Here is a 23,183-nt window from a genome sequence, read left to right on the forward strand (position 1 = left end):
GCAAGCAAAATCTCCCTACCCTGAACCACAAGTACCTCCAGCCATTAGAAAGCACAGCTTTGCATTGACTCAAAGCGCGGGAGCTATCAGAAGACTCGCCCCGCCCCTCTCCCCGCCCCCTGTACTCTCCACGCTCCCAACTGGCGGGAGGAGGACGCCCCCAGCCAATCAACGTTCCGCAGGACCCTCCTCCCGCGCGTCTTTCAAAGGCCTTCTAAGAACCAATGAGCGGTTAAAGGCTAAGCCCGGGCACCTGGAGGCGGAGCAAACAGCAGGGCCAGGATTTGATTGGTTCCTAGAAGACGCCGCGCCCCGCCTCCCAGAAGACATACCAATGAGGTGAAGGGAGAGGCGGGGTCCGCGCGGGGCAGCGACTGAGACGCGGGTGCTGAACCGGGAGGTGGCACTGGTCAAGGCGTGCGGCGGCCAGCGATGAAGCCGGTGAGTCGGGTAGGATGGGACTTGGAGGATCGAAGCTGCAGGGACCGGAGCAGTTCTCTAGGCCTTTCTGAGACTGGGCGTACAGCCCGGGATTGGTCGCGGCGCGACTCGCGCATTAACCGTCCTGTGGGTCGGGGAGGTGTCGCTTCCCCGCACCGGCAACAGTGACCGCTGTGAAGGAGCCAGATCCCACAGACCTGGGTTCGAGGTGGACGAGGGAAAGTCAGACACTCACTGTGTGCCTGCTGTGGTCTGTCACCTGTGGGTTTCTTTTTTTCTTTTTTTTTTTTTTACCTGTGGGTTTCTTATAAACCTCTCGACAGCCTTGCAAAAGAAGGCCAAGCCCAGGGTTATGGAGAAAAATGAGGCATAAAGAGTTAAGTGTTTCATCGTATTAATAAGCGTGATATCCCACCCCCGAAAGGTGTCTGGAGGCTGCCATGAAACCCCTAGGAAAAATCATGAATGCGAATGTGTTGCCCCGGCTTGGGGGCGACATCACAACTGCCGCCATCCCCCAGGAACACTTGGCATTGCATTCCTTTCCCTGAGATTCAGAATCACTGGGGCCAGGGAAGCAGAAATGTCCAGCCTGATTAGGAGAAGTAGAGCTAATGGCCCACACAAATTTAAAATTTTATTAATCAAAATTGCTTTAAAGTAAAGGAAAAACAGACGTTGGCAAGGAGCTGGAGTCCCACCTTGGTTGACATCCTATTGAAGGGCCTTCTTTGAGGTTGAGTTGATTACACTATAGATAGATCCAAAGCAACTCAGATCTTAAATCAATCTGTCATGTGATCTTATAGTAACAAACAGGATCATCATAGAACATAACTTAAGAGCTAAGACAGGGCATTAGGTGTTTACACTTGCTAATCCCTGTTTCCATGTGGGGAGACATCAGCTGTCCTTAACTCCTGGCCTCTTTCTCCATTTGTCCCCAGAAGGGAAGAGTAAGTTATCTGATCTTTGAGTTTCGGAGGAACTGAACACAAATAGCTCAACCTTTTCTTCACTTCTCTTTCTAGATCTATGTGCCTGCCTCCAGAAAGTGCTTTCTGGACTACTCTTTGTCACACAGGAGCCCTGGGTTGTCCATCAGTGCCTGTAACTGGGAAGATTAGTCTAATTATGGGGTGGAGATGTGGCAAGCTCACTCAACCATAGCTTTAAGCTACATCTTTTGCTTGACAATAACATTTTGATTTCCATGTACCAATCCAATGTCTTATTTCTCAGCTTGTTCCAACTAGGGAGCAGGAAAAGGGTATTTTTTTTATTGGTCTTGTAAATTCATACAAAGTATCAAAGCTTTCATGTAAAAAATTCTGCCTTCAGGATTGAGTTCCACCTGCTTAGATCAGCACACTGGGGCCATCTCAACAATTCTAGTCTAGTGATTCGTAAATTTGGGGGCAGGCTAGTTCGTCTGTACTCCACCCATCCACCACCAAGCTGCCCCCTATATAGGAGTCATTTTTTAAGAAACTACTTCGCTAGCTTCATCTCCTCTGTTTCATCTCTATTTCAACATCACAGTTTCTGAATACACAAACCCTTTCTCTTTTGTCTTAATTTCCTAAACTTCCTCTGTATCTGCCTAGAAACCTCTTGTTCTTCCTTCAAAATTCAGAGTAAGCATCTCTGTAAAGACTTCTCTAGTTCCCTAAGTTGTCAGTCACTCCCTTTTCCGCTCTGGCATGTGGTTTCTTCTTCCATTTTAGCACTAAAATCGTTCTCCTCCTGCTGGGTGTGGCAAAGGCCTGTAATCCAAGTGACTCAGGAGACTGAAGCAGGGTCAAAAATTGAAAACCAGCCTCAGCACTTTAGGCAGGCCCTAAACAACTTAGTAAGACCCTGTCTCAAAGTAAAGTGTTTCTTTTGTAATCTATACACATCTGTCCCTACAACTACACTGAAGGCAAGCTACTTACTTTATGGATCTTCCTATCTCTAGAGTTTTGGCCACTGAAGGTGTCCAAGAAATGCTTGTGAATAAGTAAACAAATCTCTTCACTTCATATTTAAGGAAGACACATCCAGGATAAACTGAAGAGTCTTGTGTACAATGATCTTTCCACTATGCAGTGCTAAGATTATTAATAGGATGGTAAAATAGTAATCATTTATTATTGATATTGCTGATGTCTGATAGTCCAGATTGGTGACAAAATAAATAGAAAATATGAATTCGGTGGGTGTTTAGGCCAGAGTCAACTATGCTACAGCTATATATAAATTTTTTTTTATAATTTCTAACATAACATTTCTTTTGAAGCCTATTTCAATACAAGCAAGTGAGTTTGACTCCTCAGATGAAGAGCCTATTGAAGATGAACAGACTCCAATTCAGATATCATGGTATGTTAGCATTTCTAATCAGTGTTGTACTCTTTGTAGAACATAATTCATATGTTGAAAACATTCAGTGATTATCTTCTGATTATGTAATTCTAATCTTTGAACTCTGCAATTTATAAGGCCCTTTTGTTCTCTTTATTTACAATTGAGAAAATCTTAATAGAAGCAAGTAAATAAGGAGTAGAGGTAGGATTTTTTAAATGATCTCTCACCAAAATCTACTTATTCTTTTAAGGCCAAAGAATAGTATACCAAATGTAGGATGAGATAATTTTGGGGAAGGAGGGCAGGCGGGTACCGGGGATTGAACTCACAGGCACTCGACCACTGAGCCACATCCCCAGCCCTATTGTATTTTATTTAGAGACAGAGTCTCACTGAGTTGCTTAGGACCTTGCTAAGTTGTTGAGGCTAGCTTTGAATTTGCAATCCTCCTGCTCAGCCTTCTGAGCAGCTGGGATTAGAGTCGTGCACCACCACACCCAGCAAGATAATCATTTATTATTAAGTCAAATCTTAGATAATATTTCAACCATTTGTCATAGTAATTCATCTGTCAGTAAACTCTGTTTAAGATAAAATCCAAATATATATAATAACCAAAAAGAATTTCTATAAAAAAATCAACTTCCAAGTGTTAGCAAGTGATTTATGATTTACCAGATTCTCTATAACCAAAAAATGCTTCCTCTCATCCCTGTGAATGTAATTGTCTCTCCTCAGGAAAGCACCATCTCTACAGTAGGAAAGGAGTACTAAATGGTGTTGTCTCTGATGTTCTGTTGTCCTGCCATCAAGTAGCATTACCTTTCATTCCCCTTTTCAGCCCTTTTTAATGTCATACAGTATTTATATCATGCGTCCTGTTTTCCTCTAACTTGATCTCCTGACTTGAAAACAGGATGAACCTCTGTCCCTAAGTACTGCAAACTGGGAACAGATAATATTTTATTTTAATCAAAATCCATTACCACAGGAATGGGTAGCCATGGTTGTCATTATATGAAATCATATCTGTTAAAGTAGTTCTACCAAAAAAATCTTAAAATAGTAATGTAAAATGAATGCTAAAGATGGAATTGTCAGATGGTCATACTTCAGTTCATTTATCTAAAGTTACAACAGATCAAGCTCCCCTAATCTGAAGTCTGAAGTGCTCTAAAATCCAAAACCTTTGAGTGCCAACATGATACTCAAAAGGTTTTGAATTTTGGAATATTTCAGATGTCAGATATTCAGATTAGGGATGCTCAACCAATACATTCTATGCAAATTAACACAATTCAAAAACTCCAAAATCTGAAATACATCTGGTAACAAACAATTTAGATAAGGGATATTAAACCTGAAATACAAAATATCTCAAATAACATCCCATAGAATAACTTAAGTACCCTGTATACTACCGGGGATTATCTTTAAAGTAAATTTAAACTAACATACCATTTAAGACTTAAATTCTAAGAAAGCAAATGCTAAAGTTTTAAAACTTCTCATTTTAAATCTTTCAGTCTTTCTAAGCTTTTTTGTGATCCACCTATGGATATAACTATTAATTTTTGCTTTGTGACTTCTGTAAAGTTTTAAAACACCCTTATTTGGTGACAAGCATTCATGTTGGTTGAGTTTCCAGTTACAGCTTGTGGGAAATGGTGGGTGGATCCTGGGGATTGAACTGAGGGCCTTGTGCATGCTAGGTAAGTGCTGTACCACAGAGCTATATCCCCAGCCCTTTTTATATTTTAAGAGAGGGTTTTGCTAAGTTCCTTGGGATAGCCTCAAACTTAACAATCGTCTTTGCCTGAGCCTCCCCCCAAGTAGCAGAGATCACAGGTATGCACCATAGCACCTTAGCCATTTATAACTTTTTTTAAAAATGAACTTGTTAAATTTTTCTTTTCAGGCTACCTCTGTCACAAGTGAATTGTTCTCAGTTTCTTGGTTTATGTGCTCTGCCAGGTAGGTTATACTACAGTTGGCTTCCTATTCATATATTTTGGAGATCTTTTTGACTGTTAACACATTATTCTGTATACTGAGCAATGAAAGAATCTCATAGATCTAGACTGGGTAACTCACTTTGGAAGCCTTCATGGTTGGTTATAGATAAAGGTACACAGATCCATTCTTCAACCCTTCCAGAGCTGCCTTCAGAGCTTTATATTTCTGATTTACCTATCTTAATAAAACTTAATCCCTGGGGTACAAATGAGGCTGAGGACCACAGCCAGCCACTCATCACAGAAACACAGAATAAAAGAGTGCTGGCTTAGGAGTTTCTTCAACTGGAATCTATGAATTCTTGTAATTATGTTCCGAAGAATCTAAGAAATTAAAATTCACATTCAAAATTAAATTGAAAGTAAATGGTCACATGGAATGATTTTCTAAAAGTAGCTATATATGTGTTTAAATGTGCTTGTTATATATTACCAAAAACTGACTTTTTTTTTACTTGCATTATTACTACTTATAGGTTGTAAATTTAAAGATGTTAGAAGAAATATTCAAAAAGATACAGGTAGGTGTAATATGAGACAACCATACTAATAGTTTAAAAAACATTGAAAGTCTCCTTATCAGAAGGAACAAACTATAGTCTCTTCTCAATCAATGTTTGATACTTCAAGTTTCAAAAATAAACTTATTCTAATATGTGAAAATGTATTTGTGAAAGACACAGAGAACTCATCATTTATCTCAACATGGCTTTGCTTTTCACCAACTGCTGTATATTATACATAAAAACTGTATTTGAGGTTAGTATATATGATAGAGGATGAAATTATATAAATAGGAAACTGACTTTTTGTACTATCTAGATCTTTGATCATTCTTTTCCTTGCAGACTTGACTGCGGTAGTAGGAATTAATCCCAAGCTGGGAACCCAGAGGCAGCAATGAAACCATCCATCCTGGATAGGAAATGTAGAGCTAGCATCTAGGGTGAAATCAGAGTGGGAACTGGTTTTCCATGCCCAAGGACATTCAAAACACTATAACTTCAAGTCTAATAATAATTTTCAAAACCTAATCTATCCACATTTGGAATTTTCATATAATACAATACTTATAAATATGAATCTTTTCAAAATTCTTATTCTGATTGGCCTGGAATATCTCAATCCTATTAGTGCCACCAACATCTTTATACTCCAAAAAATAAAGAATGTATGTATTGCTTGACCCTGACCAGTATAGCTTTTTTAAACCTTAGAATCTTTTTCTCAGTGGTAGAAAAAGGGCACTGGGTTCAAACCTCAACACCACATAAAGGTATTGTGTTCATCTACAACTAAAAAAAAAAAAAAAATTTTAAATCTTTTTCTGGTTGTTCTAGAATATCAGTTTGCTAATGTACTTTAATTTGCTCCTTACCTCCCAAAAAGACTTAATGAGGCTAATAGATGAGTTGACCCTTGCAGTTATTTATAAAGATTTTCTGCTTTAGACAAACCTACTGTAATAGGAAATTTCTGTTTTAGAGAACATTTAAGTTATAAGCAAAATATAATTTAAATCATTGGTTCAAGACCAAACTTGTACATTTTGGAATGCCCTATTAATTTAGTATCTTTCTTAAAAGGGTTTTCAGTTTTTCCCCACTTTGGTGGTTTGTGGATATAGCCATGGGTTCAGCTGTCAGCATCACAGAAAAACAGGCTTGACTCTCCTTGCATTAGTTACCATGGCATCTCCTCAGAGTCCTTTCTAGGACAGTCTGTAGAAATTTTCTGATGTGTACAAAAAGCAAACAGAATTACTTACCCATTTAAAAATGCTTAGATATATTAATAAATACTTGTTTACCAATTTAAAAAAAATAATAGTTTTATCAGGAGCAGCACTGTCTAATAAAATATAATGGAAGCCATATCTATAACTACATTTTCTAGTTGCCACATTAAAAAAGTAAAAATAATTTTAACAATACCTTTTATTTAGTTTAGTATATCCTAAATTATCATTTCACCAGCTTTTAAGTATAAAGCAAATAATTAATGAGATAGTTATTTTTGTGTGCTTAGTCTTTGAAATTAGGTATGTCTTTTACAGTACATGTCAGTTTGGACTAGCCACCTTTCAACTGCAGATCTAGAGGGTCAAGAGAAAAGGTACTTTGTACCTCAGTGGCTAAATGTCCTTGGATTTGGGGGCAGGGGCAAACTTAAATTAGCCAAGATTATTTATTCTGAACTAAATGCTCTGGAGTGAATTGCCCTAAAGAAGTTCCCATGCATAGAATTCGTATAGTAATATTTCTTGGTTCTTATAGTGAAAATAACTAAATAATGTAATTAATACAGTTAATGCTTTATTTTCTAGAGACCTGGTCCATAAAATTAAATACACAATGGTGTGGTACAGAGCAGATATGAGGAGTAATACAAGAACTCTGGCTAGAGGTTTTATAGACAATGTTTGCAATAAAATAAACAGCAGAGTGATTAAGTAGCAAGTATGGTTGATGTGGGGAGGAAAACAAATGTGCTATCCATTCCTTCTCAAGAGTTTAATAGTATTAGATATTTTCAGATTCATATTAAAGCAGTATTATAAACTTTTTTTGCAAGAAAAGCAATACACAATATAATTGTCTCATCTTGGAATTCAGTACATAGTATTTTGACTTATATGATTAGATTTAATTATTCAGCATTTCAAATTTATAAATTATCACTTGTTACTAGTTTGGCTTAAGAAACTTAACTCCATATTCTCTCTCTTGACCATATTTAAATTTGTAATGTTTCATATGTGTGTGTCTGTGTGTATCTTGGTCTGTTGGCAGAAGAACTAAAGAGCTATGGTATACAAGACATATTTGTTTTCTGCACCAGAGGGGAACTGTCAAAATATAGAGTCCCAAACCTCCTGGACCTCTACCAGCAGTATGGAATTACAACTCATCACCATCCAATCCCAGATGGAGGGACTCCTGACATAGCCAGCTGCTGTGATATAATGGAGGAGCTTGCAATCTGTCTCAAGAATAACCGAAAAACCTTAATACAGTATGTTCTCCTTTTCTGCATACATTACATGAGAAATGTCCCAGTCAAAATGGTTTCTTAAACTGTTCAGTTATTGCCCACCTCATATTTTTATTGTAAAGATTCAAAGGACATAATGCATTGAAAGTGCTACCACAATGCCTGGTACAAAGTAAGCACTCAGATATTTATTGTTACTGCTTTTCAAGAGTAAGGACAAGAAATAAGTTTAATTGGAAATTTTTAGAATAAGGTCACAGGTTCCCTGCCCCCTGCCCTTATTTTTGTCTTAGACCTTAAGTTGCAATTTGGGGACCACCACCACAAAAAGTGGAGCATTATTGTTATATACTATTCACTTGTCATTTAGGCTATCAGTTAGTTGCTTAGTTATTTTCAGTAGCAAAAAAAAAAAATTTTTTTTTCAAAATTTACAGCAAATAAGTCATCCCTAAGCAATGAGCAACTTAAAGAATATGACTTGAAAATTGTTTGATATGCATTTGTTACCAGAATGAAATGGGACTGAGTCAGTGGCTATAAAAAAAATACAAGCTGCTGTTATAAATGTTTAAAACAAAATGGGTTAAGGAAAGGGAGCGAAATGGGTTAAAAATGGAGAGGCTGGGCAGAAGGATCGCGAATTCAAAGCTAGCCTCAGCAACTTAGAAGGTCCTAAGCAACTCAGCAAAACCCTGTCCCTAAATAAAATACGAAAAAAGGAATGGGGACGTGGCTCAGTGAGTAAGCCCCCCTGGATTCAATCCCCAGTACCAAAAAATAAGAAAGAAAGAAAGAAAGAAAGAAGTAGCTTTGGATAAGGGTACAAGAGAGTGGCAATGGTTGTAGCATTAGAAATGGTACTGTGGATGATAAACCACAGATGACTTTCCAGAAGTGAGACACAGAGCAAAGGAGAGCTAAAGCTAGTCCTTCACTTTGTTTTTTGCTCATTCTTGTAACTTAATAAGCCACCTCATTTTTACTGAACAAATTAGAGCATTAAAGTGTGATTACCTCAAAAACTCTTAAGGTACTTCAAGTCATTGCTTTGAGCTCAAGGTGTACAGATTCTACCATCAGCTGCATAGGTTCAGGGCCCCTGTGAAAGGAAAAATCCAGCGAACTTCTCTCCTTGAACCTCATCTAATTGCACCAGTTCCAAAGGCAAGCCCACCAGTACAGAGTCTTTGGTGACATAACACCTTTTTGTGGCCAATCTAAAGTCTGATATAAAGAGAACTAAAGCTTGCAGATGGGCAATAAAGAACTAGAAGCCATCCAACATTCTATGGTTTCCAAACTTTCTTAAGCATAGTCTCTCATCTAGTTCTAATTATAAAAGCAAATTTTCAGAATAGACTCAATTATCTCTGCTTAATTTTCTGGTAACTATAAGCAAAATAGTAATTAGTTAAATATAGCTAGTGAAAAGTATGTTTCCAATTTTTAGACCCATTTTTTAAAAAACTTATTCTGAAACCTTTTTTAATAGCTATGATATATAGATATTTTAATATATAATAAATAATATAATATATATAATGAAATAATATATGTTATTTTATTTGGTACTGGGGATGTAACCACTGAGCCACATCCCTAACTCTTGTTATTTGAGACAGGCTCTCATTAAGTTGCTGAGACTAGCTTTGAACTTGTGATCCTCCTGCCTCAGCCACCTGAGCTGCTGGGATTACAGGCATGCACCACCACGCACCGCCAAAAACATTTTTTGAAAGAAACTTCTACTGAAAAGTTTCTGAAGACCAAAGTAGTTGAACACCAACTAGTTGGGTTTTTTGAAGCTTAACAATTTTTACCATTGCAGGTTTCAGCAAACTAAATGCCCTAATGTTTGAACAGAATACAGATGAGATGGACAGGGGGATGGGTGAGCTTGCATATATTGAATGTTTCAGGCTCCCATAAAATACTGCATCTGATGGCTAGAATTTTGCCTTATTCTAGAACTTTCAAAGGTCTTACAATAACAAGTTTGTTTGGACAAAGATAATGTTCTATCATTCTGTTATTTTGAATGGCATATTACTAGACAGTAAGAGGGTCTGCTAAATTTTTTTCACGGTCCCATTCTCTGCCAGTGCTCTCTGGCTTGTTCTGCTTGGACATTTTTAGTCCTTTATGAACTTGGTGAACACTATTGCTACTGTTTACATTGTTCCCTTGGGCTATTTGTAACAAAGTACCAAGGATTGGATGGCTTATAATACAGAAATTTATTTTCTCCCAGTTCTGGAGACTAGAAGTCCAAAACCAAGGTGTCAACAGAGCCACACTCTCTGAGACTGGGTAGAAGACTTTCTTGCCTCTTCCTGGCTTCTGGTGGTAGCTGTCATTCCTCAGTGTTCCTTGGCTAGTAATTATCACTCAGGTCTCGGCTTCTGTCACCACAGGATTCTCCTTGTGTGTCTCTGACTTCATGTCGTGTTTTCCTTTTCTAAAGACACTAGATAAATTATTTCTGTGCAGATAGCATTTGTCCTGTAACCACTCAGGTTTTGTCGAAAAGAGAATAATCAAAGTAGTAGTTAGTAAAAATAGATCAATTTCTACCAATCTAGTAACACACTCCATTTCTCAGATGTGGATCTTGGGGTTTAAAGGGGTCAATATTAAGGGGCCTGTTTATCCTGACCCTTGGAGGTATTCAGAATACTTCTCCACAAATAAATAAGCACACTCAACTTTTGATTTGTTAATTAAACAATATTAATGTCTGTGCAAAGTGCTGTGCTAGGCATTGGAGTTAGATAGTAGGCAGGAAAAGCAAGCTTTTAGTCAAAACATTGGATGCAATGACAATATATAAATTTCAAAACTGTATTTCCCTTTCAGCTGTTATGGAGGACTTGGGAGATCTTGTCTTGGTAAGAAACATATTTTCATGATAATATTTTTAACCTCAAAGTAGGTAGACTTCTGTTTGATCCACATTACAAGCAAAAGAAGTCATAAAAGACTACATATCATATGACCATTTATGTGAAATGTCCAAAATAAGCATATCTATAGAAACAGATCACTGGTTGCTTAAAACAGAGATTAATGGGGTAATAGAAAGGTGTGATAGTGAAAAGGCACACGACTTCTGTCTAAAGTGACAAAAATGTCCCAAGATTGACTGTAATGATGGTTGCCACATGTAAATAGACTAAAATTTATTGAATTGTATACTTTAAATTGAGTCTTCTATACTGCTACCCCCAACCTGTGTGCAGCTGAACCTAAGATTGCTAGTGCAAATTTGCAAGGACACCAAATACAGACACAAATTACCTTTACACAAGCTTCAGGATGGCTTCTCCACTTTCGGCCTCAGGCTCCCCAAGAGGGAGAGCAAGAGAAAGGAGAGAGAGAAAGAAGGGGGGGGCGGTGTAAGGGAGGGAAGGGGAAGGAAGGAGGGAGAGAGAGATCACCTTCAGAAGTGAGCTTTCACTGAGGGGACTCTTGTTCTTTAGAAAGTTCTATCCAAAAAAGGCCAGGAGAGGCAGGGATAAGAGGGAAAGATGAGTGTAACTCAACCCCGGGGGCACATCCCACAAAGAAGACCATCTTACTATCCTAGCTAGAATCCACCCTAACCAGAACGAATGTAGTAGTTGCATTCAGAATCTGAGACATAAGGACTGGAAGAATGAGGTCATTCGTTGTGGCTCCCCACATATACCAACATAAATCTAGTTAGATATCAAATGTTTTACCCTATCTCTAGTTTTTTAATAATATATTATTTTTCTGGCATGTTCTCTTAGTAGCTGCTTGTCTCCTTCTATACCTATCTGACACTGTGTCACCTCAGCAAGCCATAGACAGCCTGAGAGATGTAAGAGGATCTGGGGCAATACAGACCATAAAGGTGAGACACTTGACTCTTACTGTTTGGTTGCAGTTAGGGGCAGTCTGTTATAAGGACAGTGTAATATACAACCAAAGGGCACCAGATGAAAATCCAAAGCATGCTACTGGTCAAACACACTTATTTTTTAAATTTATGTTTAAATATAACCAAGATATCTACAAAAGCTCAGTATTTAAAAAAATAAAGAGATTTTTAAACTTTCTACTTTACTCTTTCAAGATCTACCATTGCAGTTTTTTTCCCCCATTCAGTTCTAGGAATGGATCATCTCACTTGGAATAATGATAGTTACTATAAATTTGGTTAAAAACTAAAGATCCTATTATATCATCAAAACATTGAACAAAGATTAATAGTTTAAAAAATGTAAATCAGTACTAATTGTCTTTAGCCATGGACCTCTTCTACATTTACTCTGAAGTGACCTCTTCTACATTTACCCTGCCCTTAATACTTCAAAAACATTGCAGTAGCAATGCTAAGGATATTATATATTAATCATGATACCAAAAAGAGTCTGTGATTTCACTTTATTTGTAGAACTATGATGCTAATTTTGCCTTCTTTTCCCAAGTACCCTGTCTCAGCTCTAGGACTAGAAGGGGGGTGCGAAAGAATCCTGGCCATTAAAGCAGCTTCCTGGGCTTGAAAGTCCATCTTCCCAGGGCTAGGATGGGTATAACCTAGTATCATATATGGTGAATTACTGTAATTATTGATAAATTCACCAAGCAACTTGATTCTCAAGGATTAAATAAGGTCATTCACAAAACAATCTATACAAGGTCTGCTTCACAGTATACATTCTGAAAAGAGAATTCCCCTTATTTTAAAATCAAGTGTTTCAAATTCAGGAAGTTCAACTCTCTTTGAAACAAAATATATGGGCTGATATATGAATGAATATGCCTGTCTTCCATATTTAATACTGGAAAGAATGAAGCCCACACTATTATGAGCTGTCAATTCATCACCTGGGCATTCTGTGGCAAACTAGTTTTAACCATCTTTGTGCCAATGTAAGTTGGCAGCACATGGTTTCAGTGTCTCAGGAATGCATACCATTGACTTAAGACTGAAGCAGGAGGATAACAGCCTAGGCAACTTTGTGAGATCCTGTCTCAAAATTAAAAAACAGAAAGGGCTGGAGATGTAGCTCAGTGGTAGTGCACCCTCAATTCCCAGTACACACACACACACACACACACAAAAGGAATAATATGAAATGATTGGCAGCTTGGCAGAGTGAAAATACCCTTTGGGAAACTATTTAAACATCAAATAAATTTTAAAAATCTTTTATTTTGCTTATCTGTGTGATTAGTGATGTTTGGTTTTAAAAAATATTCTCTAAGAATTGTTTCAGGTAGAATGTATCATCACAAAAAGCAAGAGACAGAGGCTTCAATAACTCAAGATTTTCTTGAATATGCCATTATTATTTTTTATTTTTTAGTTATAGGTGGTAAAAATATCTTTATTTTAATGTGATGTTGAGGATGGAATCCAGTGCCTCATGTGTAGTAGGCAAGCACTCTATGTCTGAGCCACAACCCCATTCCTGAATATGCCATTATTAATTGCTATAGAAAGTGCCTTCTCCTTCCTTATTTCACAGGGAAAAAGCATTAGCAAATATTTACTGCTTTTAATTTTACTTAGTTCTGCCAATATAGAGAGAAAGGATTCTATAAACTTATAAAACATTCATCCAAATTTCATGCTTTCAGATTTTGAGATAAACTTCCCCAAGTTACAAATGTTTTCTTAGCCAAAAAGATGTAGAATTGCTCTTAGCAGTTGTTTTTTGATTCATTCCTCATTCCTGCTAGTATTGTGTATACTTTGGTAACTAGTTTTCTACAATGTATTTCAGTATATTTTTACTTTTTGCAGCAATATAATTATCTTCATGACTTCCGGGATAAACTAGCTGCATATCTATCATCAAGAGATTCACTATCAAGATCTGTGTCAAGATAAAGAGTTTCAAATAGCATATATGTATATGTGACCATGTCTGAAATTTGAGTTCTCTAGCATCATTTGTGTTGAAACCAAACTACCAGTGTTATCCACTTCAATGTAAATGTATATATGCAGATATCCCTAAAGCCTTTATTGACAAAATTGTCTCTTTCACTCATAACACACAGACAGAAAATTTGGTATAGTTTTCCTTTTAGAAATATACTGGCTGCTCTGGTATATTTTACCTATGCTGGGAAAAAAATACATGCAAATTTGTATTATTTATATGTCTGTCTCATTTTTCTGCTGGTTACTATGAGTTGGCATTTGGCATTGGAAGTATGAAGTTTTTGTATGAGTACCCACGCTGAACTTTTAAGTAACTTTCACTCTCTATTCCTCCTGAAATTCTTCCATTAGTTTTTCTACTTCATAGACTTCTAGCATTGTAAGAGATCTCCCAGCACTGGATCAATCAAAACAGGTATTTACCAACATCTGTTGGGATTTTTTTTCAGAGATAAGGAATTCATTAGTTCAGACAGTTGCTCCATTTTTACAGCATTCATTTTTCCACCCTAAAAACTACACAGAATGAATTTTAGTCCTCCTTTCACTTTCACAAAATATTTGGCTACAGATTAATAATCTCTTTCTCCCATTCCTTCACCTCACCGCATACTACTGAAATATTTTCTTTAAATGAGCTACCCGATAAAATCATTTGGGCCATAAACAAGGATCATTTGGGTCAAAGCCACCTCTTTCCACAGATATTGATGGTTTCAGTACCACACCCATACATAGGTCCATGGCTTTCTTGGCTACTGGAGATCACAAAAGTGAATCAGTGCTCATTGGCTATTACCAACAGGCTGCAAACTCATAGGCAGTTCTACAGAAGACAGTTTCATCACATCAAAATTTAAATAATCATAAGGTGCCCCAAAGTTTTCCTTTGTCTCACACTCTTCTTGCTGATGAAATACTTGAATTTCATTAAGAAAAACTCCTCAACAATTACCAGCGCTATTTGTGAGCTTCAGACAAGAGCACCAGTATGTTCTATAATACAAAATCAATATTTTAATACTTTTATATATGCCCTGTTGCTAGAACTTAATATTTTATTAATATTAAGCAAGATGGGTGTTCCAGATATTCCACCAGTATTTAATCTTTAACCTAGATTTCTTATCAGATCATAAATGCCAAAAGTTATAGCTAACGCAGTTTTTGTTTATTTACTTGTTTGTTTGCTTAAGAGTATAGGTTGCAACAACAGATTGGCCTTCATTATTTTTGTATTACAACCAAGTACAATTTAAAATCACAATACCTGTAAAACTTTAGACTAAAACTGACATTTACAAATCTAACATTACCAATCTCCTCATATAAATACAGAGCTTACTCATGAATACTAGGGAAAAAATTGGCATGGATTAATCAAATCCTTTAATAATCAATTGAATTTTCAAAGTGCATGCATCTTAATTTCCATAACTGCATATTAAACCTTCTGTATTCAAAATGCTTGACTAAATTGTTTTAATGCCAAGTATATAAGAAAACATCAATTATTCCACAGCAAGGAAACAAGGCATGACACTATTCTGAAATAAAATTGTCCAGTTAAGTTTACTAACCTGTGATTCCGATATTCTAGGAAAAGTATTTTCTCTGCCCAAACTGTGTGACAGCCCTCAAAACAACGGGGTGGGAAAGGTGAACACAAACTAGCTGTATTTGATGATATTAACACACAGACTCAACCATTACCCATGAATTACACAAAGAAATATTTGAGACTGTTTTTATTAAATGTACAAAAGCAAAATAACCAGCTCTAAGGATAGTAGGGCTACTTAAGAGCATTTTCTTTGGACAGTGATACAGCACCACCAAGCTTAAGATTTTAACAAATTGTGAGCATACAGAGCTAACCACATTTTATGTTTCTCTTGGTAGTTTTAGGGTCTATCTAATTATCAATCTATTTAAGAAATTTTTCTTCTCCAGAATACATAAACATAATCCAAAGAAACTGTAATATTTAGAAAAAGCATTATAAAATATAATTAACATGAGAGATGCAATTTATTCCTTTACAGGTCAAGATGTCTTCTATATTTGTACAATGTGCACTAAGAACGTTAATGCAGAACAAAAGCCTCACTCCAACACTGCTGACTGGTATTCGTACGTGGTTAATACTATTTTCCAAAACAAAAAGTTATTTACTTCTTTTTTAGACATTTATCTTTCTGAATCTTAATCAAAGTAAAATTGTTCTAAGAAATATAGTCAGTATATCCAGAAATAGAGCCACGCTTTTTCTCTTGGCATCATTCTGGGGTATTAGTTCAGAACCATCTCCTCTAAGTTTTACAACTAGTACCAGAGACTTTCTAGCCACTGGTCTGACTAAAGATCAATGATGGGTTTGAGCAAAGAACTTAAAATTATTTGAGACTAACAGTTTTCAGAAAGGATGAACATGAGTACCTTTATGAACAATGTTTGACAAGGTACCAGTATTTTTCTTTCCTCTCTAAAATGAGGGAAATTGTTTTTTAATATAAATCATTATTTGAATGGGCTTAATATATCATAGTGCTGTGATATTTTCACACCTAAAATGAAAGCTCACCCATGCAGAGTAGAAAAGATACGCAGATGTCACTTTTTGCTCCATGACAATAATATTCTATGAGCAGTATTCATAAATATATAATTAGAGAAGTGTTATATAAAGAAAAATATTTTGCCACATAGTTTTATTTCCTTTCTATGCAAATATAAGACATACCTTCAAAGTATGTTGATATAGGGAGCAGAGGAGAGCTCTATAAGCTCTTAGCATGAATGGTCCTCAAGTTGAAAAATACTGAACAGACTTTCAAAGAGAATCATGCAGCAAACTGCCCTGTACTTTGTTGCCTGAGAAGAGATCATTATCACAAATGTTTTACTAATACTCGAAAGAGATTTATCTGTTCATTTCCGATTACTTTCCCTTCCCATTAAAAATAACTCAAACTTCTTATTAACAATTTGTCTATAGCCTGGAGTGAAACTCTCCTTTACCCTACAATGAGGAGTGAAGGGGATCAGTTAAACATTGTGAAAAACCATCAAATGTCATTAATAACATTTAGATACAGGTATTCAATAGTTTCTACCCCTACGTCTACTCAGTACTAAAGTGACCTATTACCATGATATAGTATTACTCAACAGAATAACTGCTAAACAGACTACATTAATAAGACTTTTAATTCCAGAGACTCTGTAGTATCCATAGCAACAAAGAAGTGTTGGTCATAGCTATAAATGTAGTTACACTAGACGTAATAAAGTAGGTGCAAATAGGGAAAACATCTGAGAGCTACAGAGTTCATAAAGATAAAATGAAGCATATAATATCAAAAGTAATTGTAATAAGGAAAAAATTAAAAGAGTAGGCATTTGATATAAACTGGAAAGATTATAAATCTAGGCTAACTATGCTTCAGCTGAACCTACAGGAATAATAGAAGTAAGACTAGGGCCATCCCAAACAAAGAAGAGAACAAACCCAATTCAGAGCAAGGAAATGAGCCAGTAGAATATTGTCAGGTATAGTATTGTTTCTGCTTTCACAAAAAAAGGCAAAAGTGGGCAGATATTATTAGAGCATCCAGGTACTCAATCATTTAATCACTTATTGCGTAGGCACTAACAATCTACCAGTGAAATGGATGAACCTCACTGTGGAGATCCTTGAGGATTCAGATGAGGACATTGAATTTTTGACAGCATGAAAACATGGCTTCCAACCAAGAAGCTTTTCATTAATCCCAGAGAAGATTATAGATTATTATAAGGATTTTGCTAAAACTTATAAAACAAAGTAGTATTTGCTAAGAGAGCAGGGGTTCATAAAAATACTTTATGACAGGAATACTAAAATTACAGTCTCAGGAAATCTATCTGTATTGTAGACTTGGCCAGATCTTCCATAATCAAAAGTACTTATTGGGGAATGGGGAGTGGATGCCGGTACAATTAAATGGATTAGAAACTAAATGACTGCATGAATCTTCAGTGCCTAGTAAGTGCTCAGTAAATAATTTACTGCACAAACTGAAAAAGTCAGTTCCCTTTAGTGGTTCTCCAGACTATAAATTAAAAGGCCATTAAAGTTTTCCTTGTTATGAAATGGTTTGACTCTTCTCACCCTTCTGGTTCTACATTTTCTTATTCAATGTACTCACCCGAATTACCCAATCCCAAAATGTTAAGTTACTCTCACAAAAGTGAAGGAGGATTATTTCCAAGCATTTTTTCATTTGTAGAGAATAAAATAGCAACTAATACAAGAAGTTCTTAGAATCAGACTTCCACAACATCCATCAACCTCCTTGGTCATTCTGAGAATTTCCACTTATTGGTTATCTTCCTTCAATGCTATGCTCAAGAAACTTCTGAACCACTTACATTATTTCCCATTACTTTAACTTTCTCATCCCAAATAAATCAGAAGAATGCTCACAAAAGCATACTAGCCATAATTTACTTTCTTCATGAAAAGCAGCAAAAACTCAAAATTTATGTGTCATTTTACCTTAAAATGAGCCATTTCAAAAAGAAAAAATTTAAAATATTTTAACTGCCACAATAATTTTTCTTTTTTAATTGGCAAGAGAAAGGATAATGCTGCACCATCAATAGTTAGGAATCTTCTCAAATGACAACAGAGATAACGTGCTTGGCCATTTAAAGATCTGGGAATTTTTAGAAAAACTATAATGTAATAATACTCTATTTTTTTCAATGATATTCATGTCTCTAATATGGATCAAGCAAATGTGAGGAATAGCTATTTGTAATCTTTAAAACAATGCACTGAAAATGAGTCAATTTCAGAGTTTTATTGTATTGCACTAAAGGAACAGCAGGATGGTTATACAATTCTCTCTCGTTGTTTTGAAAATCTAAAGTACTTGCAAATTCTTAAGAATACCTTTACCACCAGATTAAAACTGTAAGCATAATATAACCAATTTCTTAATAAGTAATGTCTTACAAATAAAAACACATTTAAAATAGCTTTAAATGCATTCTTCACAAGTAATTCAGTATATATTTTTATATCACGTTCACTTATGCTTAAGAATTAAAGCAAGTATATTACTCTGATGGAAATATGGGAAATCTTTCATTCATGCAATATACAGGGATAATATTCAAGTTGAAGGGAAAAATTCCCACTCTTCTTATTTTTGTAAATGTATCCATATATAATCATCTACATGATAAATGAGGAAACCTATAAAGTTTCCCACAAGTCAGATACATATTTTCAATTCATCAGAAGCACCTGATAGCTACAGCTAATTTATAATTAAATGGTATTTCAATAAAACCAAAATGGGCCCTACAAGTTCCTATAAACAAAAGTTTCCAATGGACTAAGGACAGTCAGTAATTAATGCAATCATTTGAGGATTATGGCTGTTCCTTAAGGAGTGCAAGTTCAAACCTGTCAACACCAAAGGTAATCATTTTATATTAATTTATACATAATTCCATTTAAATTCTTTATCCAAGTATAACATATGAAAACAGTCTTTCCACAAGCAAAAAATGTGGAAACATTTAAAAAATAAGGAGTCATTTTTTAAAGTAACTGATCAGATTCCATAGGCTACTCTTGGAAACAGGATCTTGCTGGATAGAATCCCCTCATTTGGTGGCTGTTGCATGCACTTAACTGCACCAATTCTTCTGTGTGTTGTTCTAAGAGCTCACCAAAACATAGATCATGCTGAAAAGAAGAAAGAAGCTATTAATTCAAACATTCCTAATTATAAAAATTTAGTGCACAAAAAAGTTAAGCATGCCTTATACAGCAAACTAATATGTGGTACCATTCCATCAGAGAAAATGAAAAGACTAATGACAAGTTCAGTGTGATTTTAATTTACATTTATGGACTTTTGCCTAACACGACTTGGCTCAGTGCACGTGCTATAGTTGTCCCCTATTTCCTTTCCAATTTTAGCATGCAGAACAGCACAGCTGAAAGCTTAATAGGGATCCAAGCTTAGAGGAGCAATCTAAAACGCACTCTCTGGAGTTGAGTCTAATAATAGGAATGAGCATCTCTGGAGAGCTCACTGTATGCTGGGCTCATTAGGTCCCTCATATGCATTATCTCACTTAATCCTCCAAGCAGTCCTAGGAGGCAGATACTGTCATTATTCCTATTTTCAGAAGGAAATGGTCAATTGAGGAATATTCCCATTAAAGCCTATTGCTTATAGCCTTTCTCTAATGGGAAAGGGTCTAAGCAGGAGAAACAGGGTTTTAAAAGAGTACAAACCAACAAAATAAAGGCAGTAATAAGCATTTGATTGAGGCCTACAAGGTCCAAGAGCAATTCTACATAAAGAATTATGTGGGAAAGAGACGCATGGTTTAGAAAGCACATTCGTATCTCTAAATGGAAATATAAAGCAAGGAATTGAGAAAACTTGGTAAATGAGTTTTAAAAGAAAACAGATGTTCTAGTGCTACCACATCCTGGTGAACATTTCCCCACAACTGCACATCTCCAACTTTATTATTCAGTAATTCATTTTTTCTTTCTTTCAACAAATACATTTTAAATACCTAGTACATGCCAGCAGTGTTCCAGACATTGTTATAGAAACTTACAAAGTGAAAATTAACAGGAAATTAGACCACGTGAAATTTCACTGTTTAGAACCTTTCACTATCTTTATTTCACATATAGGCAACATCTACAGATGTACTAAGGATATTCATTTTCTCCATCATAACCTCTGAAACAACTTTATTGTAAATTTCAATCTAATACTTCATTCATGCTTTCCTATGATTAAACATTAAATGATGTAAAGAAAAACATGGAAAAACCTATAGGATAATACTTCACAAAAAGGAGAAGGAATAGAAACTGAATTATTTCAACAATTTCACCTTACATTGATATTTTTTAAAAATACTTTGAAAACAAGTGGAAAAGCCCTCTCCGGTTTATTTATATAGCTTAAAGAAAAATTCTAATTCCACACTTAACAGTGTCCTTTTCTAGTATTAACAAGCAGTCATTTAACTGTACTTACAGTACCCCTCGAACAATAGTTCTCAACCAACACACTTTTGCACCATGGGGCATTTGGCAATGTCCAAAGACATTTTTGGTTTTCACAACTGGGGGAATAAGTATCAGTAGCCTCTAGCAGGTAAAGGTCAGGGGTGCTGCTGAACATCCTATGACCTACAAGGCAGCCTCCCACAGTTAAGAATGATAAAGTACAGAATATCAATAGTACCAAAGATAAGAATTCCCAACCTTGAGGAACAAGGAGATAAGTCCATCACTGTATAAAGTAGAAAAAAATGTTACTGCAACTGTAGTGTACAACTATTTTTATTTTGCTGGTCCCATTCAGATCAAGCAAACCAGAAAATAAAGAGTAGAACATACTATTTATAAAGAATGGTAAGGCAAAAAAATTAAACATTATACCTGGAGAGATACTGAAACCAGGGAGAAATACTTATTTTGCAAATTTGCACAGTCTTATCTTCTCAATACAATCACTTTGCCATGGAGAACAAGGACTGTTGTTTACCAGTTAAATGTGTCTGCAAATTTAGGAAGCAGTATCTCTGCATGCCAATTTGCTGCTTTAACATGTACCTGTGTATTTCTCTTTGAATGTGTGGAAATTTGCTGGTGTGCACTGTGTTATTAACAGTTATCATTATCCAAGACATTGAGTTATTCTTCAAGTAAAACCCATATAATGTCTACAAATTTCTTAGGCGGCATAGTAAAATCATTTTCATTTTCATATTTATACTTACCCATACAGGTAGTAAAAAAATGCTAGAAGGTAAAAAGCTAACTTGCACCATCCTTCTTTCTGACAGTATGCTAAAATATCTGCATTCATGATGGTTGTAGGGTCATAGAGTCCCGGTCCACTCATCACTGGTCTACTCATGTACCTGGAATAAACACAGTCCATTAGCTACTCAGAAAGGGCAGCAAACCTTCTGGACAGGAAGAAGGATTTCTCTGCTCAAACATTTTGTTACAATGAGAGGTCAGATAGGGAATCAAACTTACTTATAGGAGCAATTCTTTCCTTTATCATCTTAATTTTAAAACTAGAGCCCCTAATAAGCCGAACAGGATAGCTAAACAAATCATCTAGTATCTGTATTTTCAGAAATTCAAGAAAAATAGAATTGTAAAGAAGAAACCAGGTCCTTCTAACTTTTATATCTTGCTATAATTTTAGACAAAAGTGTATAAGAATCCTTCACCCAAACATTCCCATTTACCTCACCTGCATTATCCTTCTCTCTCTCATTTTACTTCTAACCATGAGTGCCTTTTTCTTTGAACCACTTCAGAATCAGGTACACACATTATACCACCTTGCTCCTAAATATTTCTTTAGTGTATACTTCCTAAAATCAAAGGCAAAGAGATTTTGGCTTGTCTATTTAAAGCAAAAAACAATAATTCCAGCCGGGAAAAGTGGCACATGCCTGTAATCCCAGCGCCTCAGGAGGCTGAGACAGGAGGATCAAGAGTTCAAAGCCAGCCTCAGCAATGGCAAAGGGGCTAAGTAACTCAGTGAAACTCTGTCTCTAAATAAAATACAAAATAGGGCTGGGGATATGGCTCAGTGGTTGAGTGGCCCTGAGTTCAATCCCCAGTACCAAAAAAAATAATAATAATAATTCCATACAGGGTAGATATAAGCATTTGAAGTTATAAAATATGGTTATCTTCCGTAAGTACATAAATGGTTGTAAAGTCAAAGTAAATGTGACGAAAGAAGAAATGCACCGTATATTTTTATTTATATGAAGTTTAAAGACAGGCACAACTAATCTAAGTAGACAGAAGTCAATGGTCTTGGCAGGTTTGGGAGTTACTACCTGGCACAAGGGAGTCTTCTGGAGGCTGAAACTGCTGTATGTCTTGATCTGTGTGGTGTTTCACAGATGTATGAATACATAAAAATTCATTAAGTTGTACACTTTGGGCTTGTGCTCATTACTATACAAATCATACCTCACCTATTTAAAAAATCCTTTAAAAGGTAATGACGTAAGCTCGTAAGAAGTATTAAAGTTATTTGTTAATCCATTTGATATTTTTAAAAATAAGTGCTAATTTTCAACTGTCATTTAGGTGAATAGAATACCACAGTATAATTAAATTTTAATTAGGAAAAATATTAAAAGTATATCTAAATATTACCTCCAAATATGATATGCCAAGAGGGGCATATTGAGACCCAGTGTAAGCCACTCTGCTGCACAAAGAAACATGACACAGAAGAAAGCATGGATGAGGTACTCTGGAAGTACAAGCTGGAAGAAAAATACAAGTCCGTTATGAAAATGTTTTGGCAGTAGATCAACTGATAATCTGAAAAGCAGGAGGAAACCAAATTTCCAATAATTAAAAAAAAAAAAAAAAAAAAAAAAAA

General features: G+C 35.8%; 2 protein-coding genes across 5 annotated transcripts in view; one reads left to right on the forward strand and one right to left on the reverse strand.

The window, feature by feature from the left end:
* Positions 1-301: 301 nt before the first annotated feature.
* Cdkn3 (cyclin dependent kinase inhibitor 3) lies at positions 302-13,938 on the forward strand. Of its 3 annotated transcripts, none has more exons than XM_048793564.1 (8): positions 302-441; positions 2,723-2,805; positions 4,709-4,764; positions 5,282-5,326; positions 7,598-7,820; positions 10,659-10,690; positions 11,579-11,679; positions 13,579-13,938. In XM_048793564.1, exons 1-8 carry the CDS (start codon positions 433-435, stop codon positions 13,663-13,665), a joined length of 636 nt encoding a protein of 211 aa, XP_048649521.1. In that variant the 5' UTR covers positions 302-432; the 3' UTR covers positions 13,666-13,938. The 3 variants fall into 3 exon arrangements, with proteins under 3 accessions (XP_048649521.1, XP_015336385.1, XP_015336383.1); XM_015480897.2 differs by having other exon boundaries at positions 303-441; positions 11,576-11,679; XM_015480899.2 differs by lacking the exon at positions 5,282-5,326 and having other exon boundaries at positions 11,576-11,679.
* A 1,517-nt stretch (positions 13,939-15,455) lies between these two features.
* Cnih1 (cornichon family AMPA receptor auxiliary protein 1) overlaps positions 15,456-23,183 on the reverse strand; it is a 16,628-nt gene continuing 8,900 nt past the window's right edge. For both annotated transcript variants that reach the window (XM_048793565.1, XM_015480900.2), the window contains 3 exons: positions 22,952-23,064; positions 21,538-21,681; positions 15,456-19,465 (listed from right to left, as the gene is read on the reverse strand). In XM_048793565.1, the coding sequence (XP_048649522.1) occupies positions 19,438-19,465; positions 21,538-21,681; positions 22,952-23,064 (285 nt within the window). In that variant the 3' untranslated portion in view covers positions 15,456-19,437. The remainder of the gene's footprint in view (positions 19,466-21,537; positions 21,682-22,951; positions 23,065-23,183) is intronic.

Source organism: Marmota marmota, unplaced genomic scaffold (genome assembly GCF_001458135.2).
Source record: "Marmota marmota marmota unplaced genomic scaffold, marMar, whole genome shotgun sequence".
NCBI lineage: Eukaryota > Metazoa > Chordata > Mammalia > Rodentia > Sciuridae > Marmota > Marmota marmota.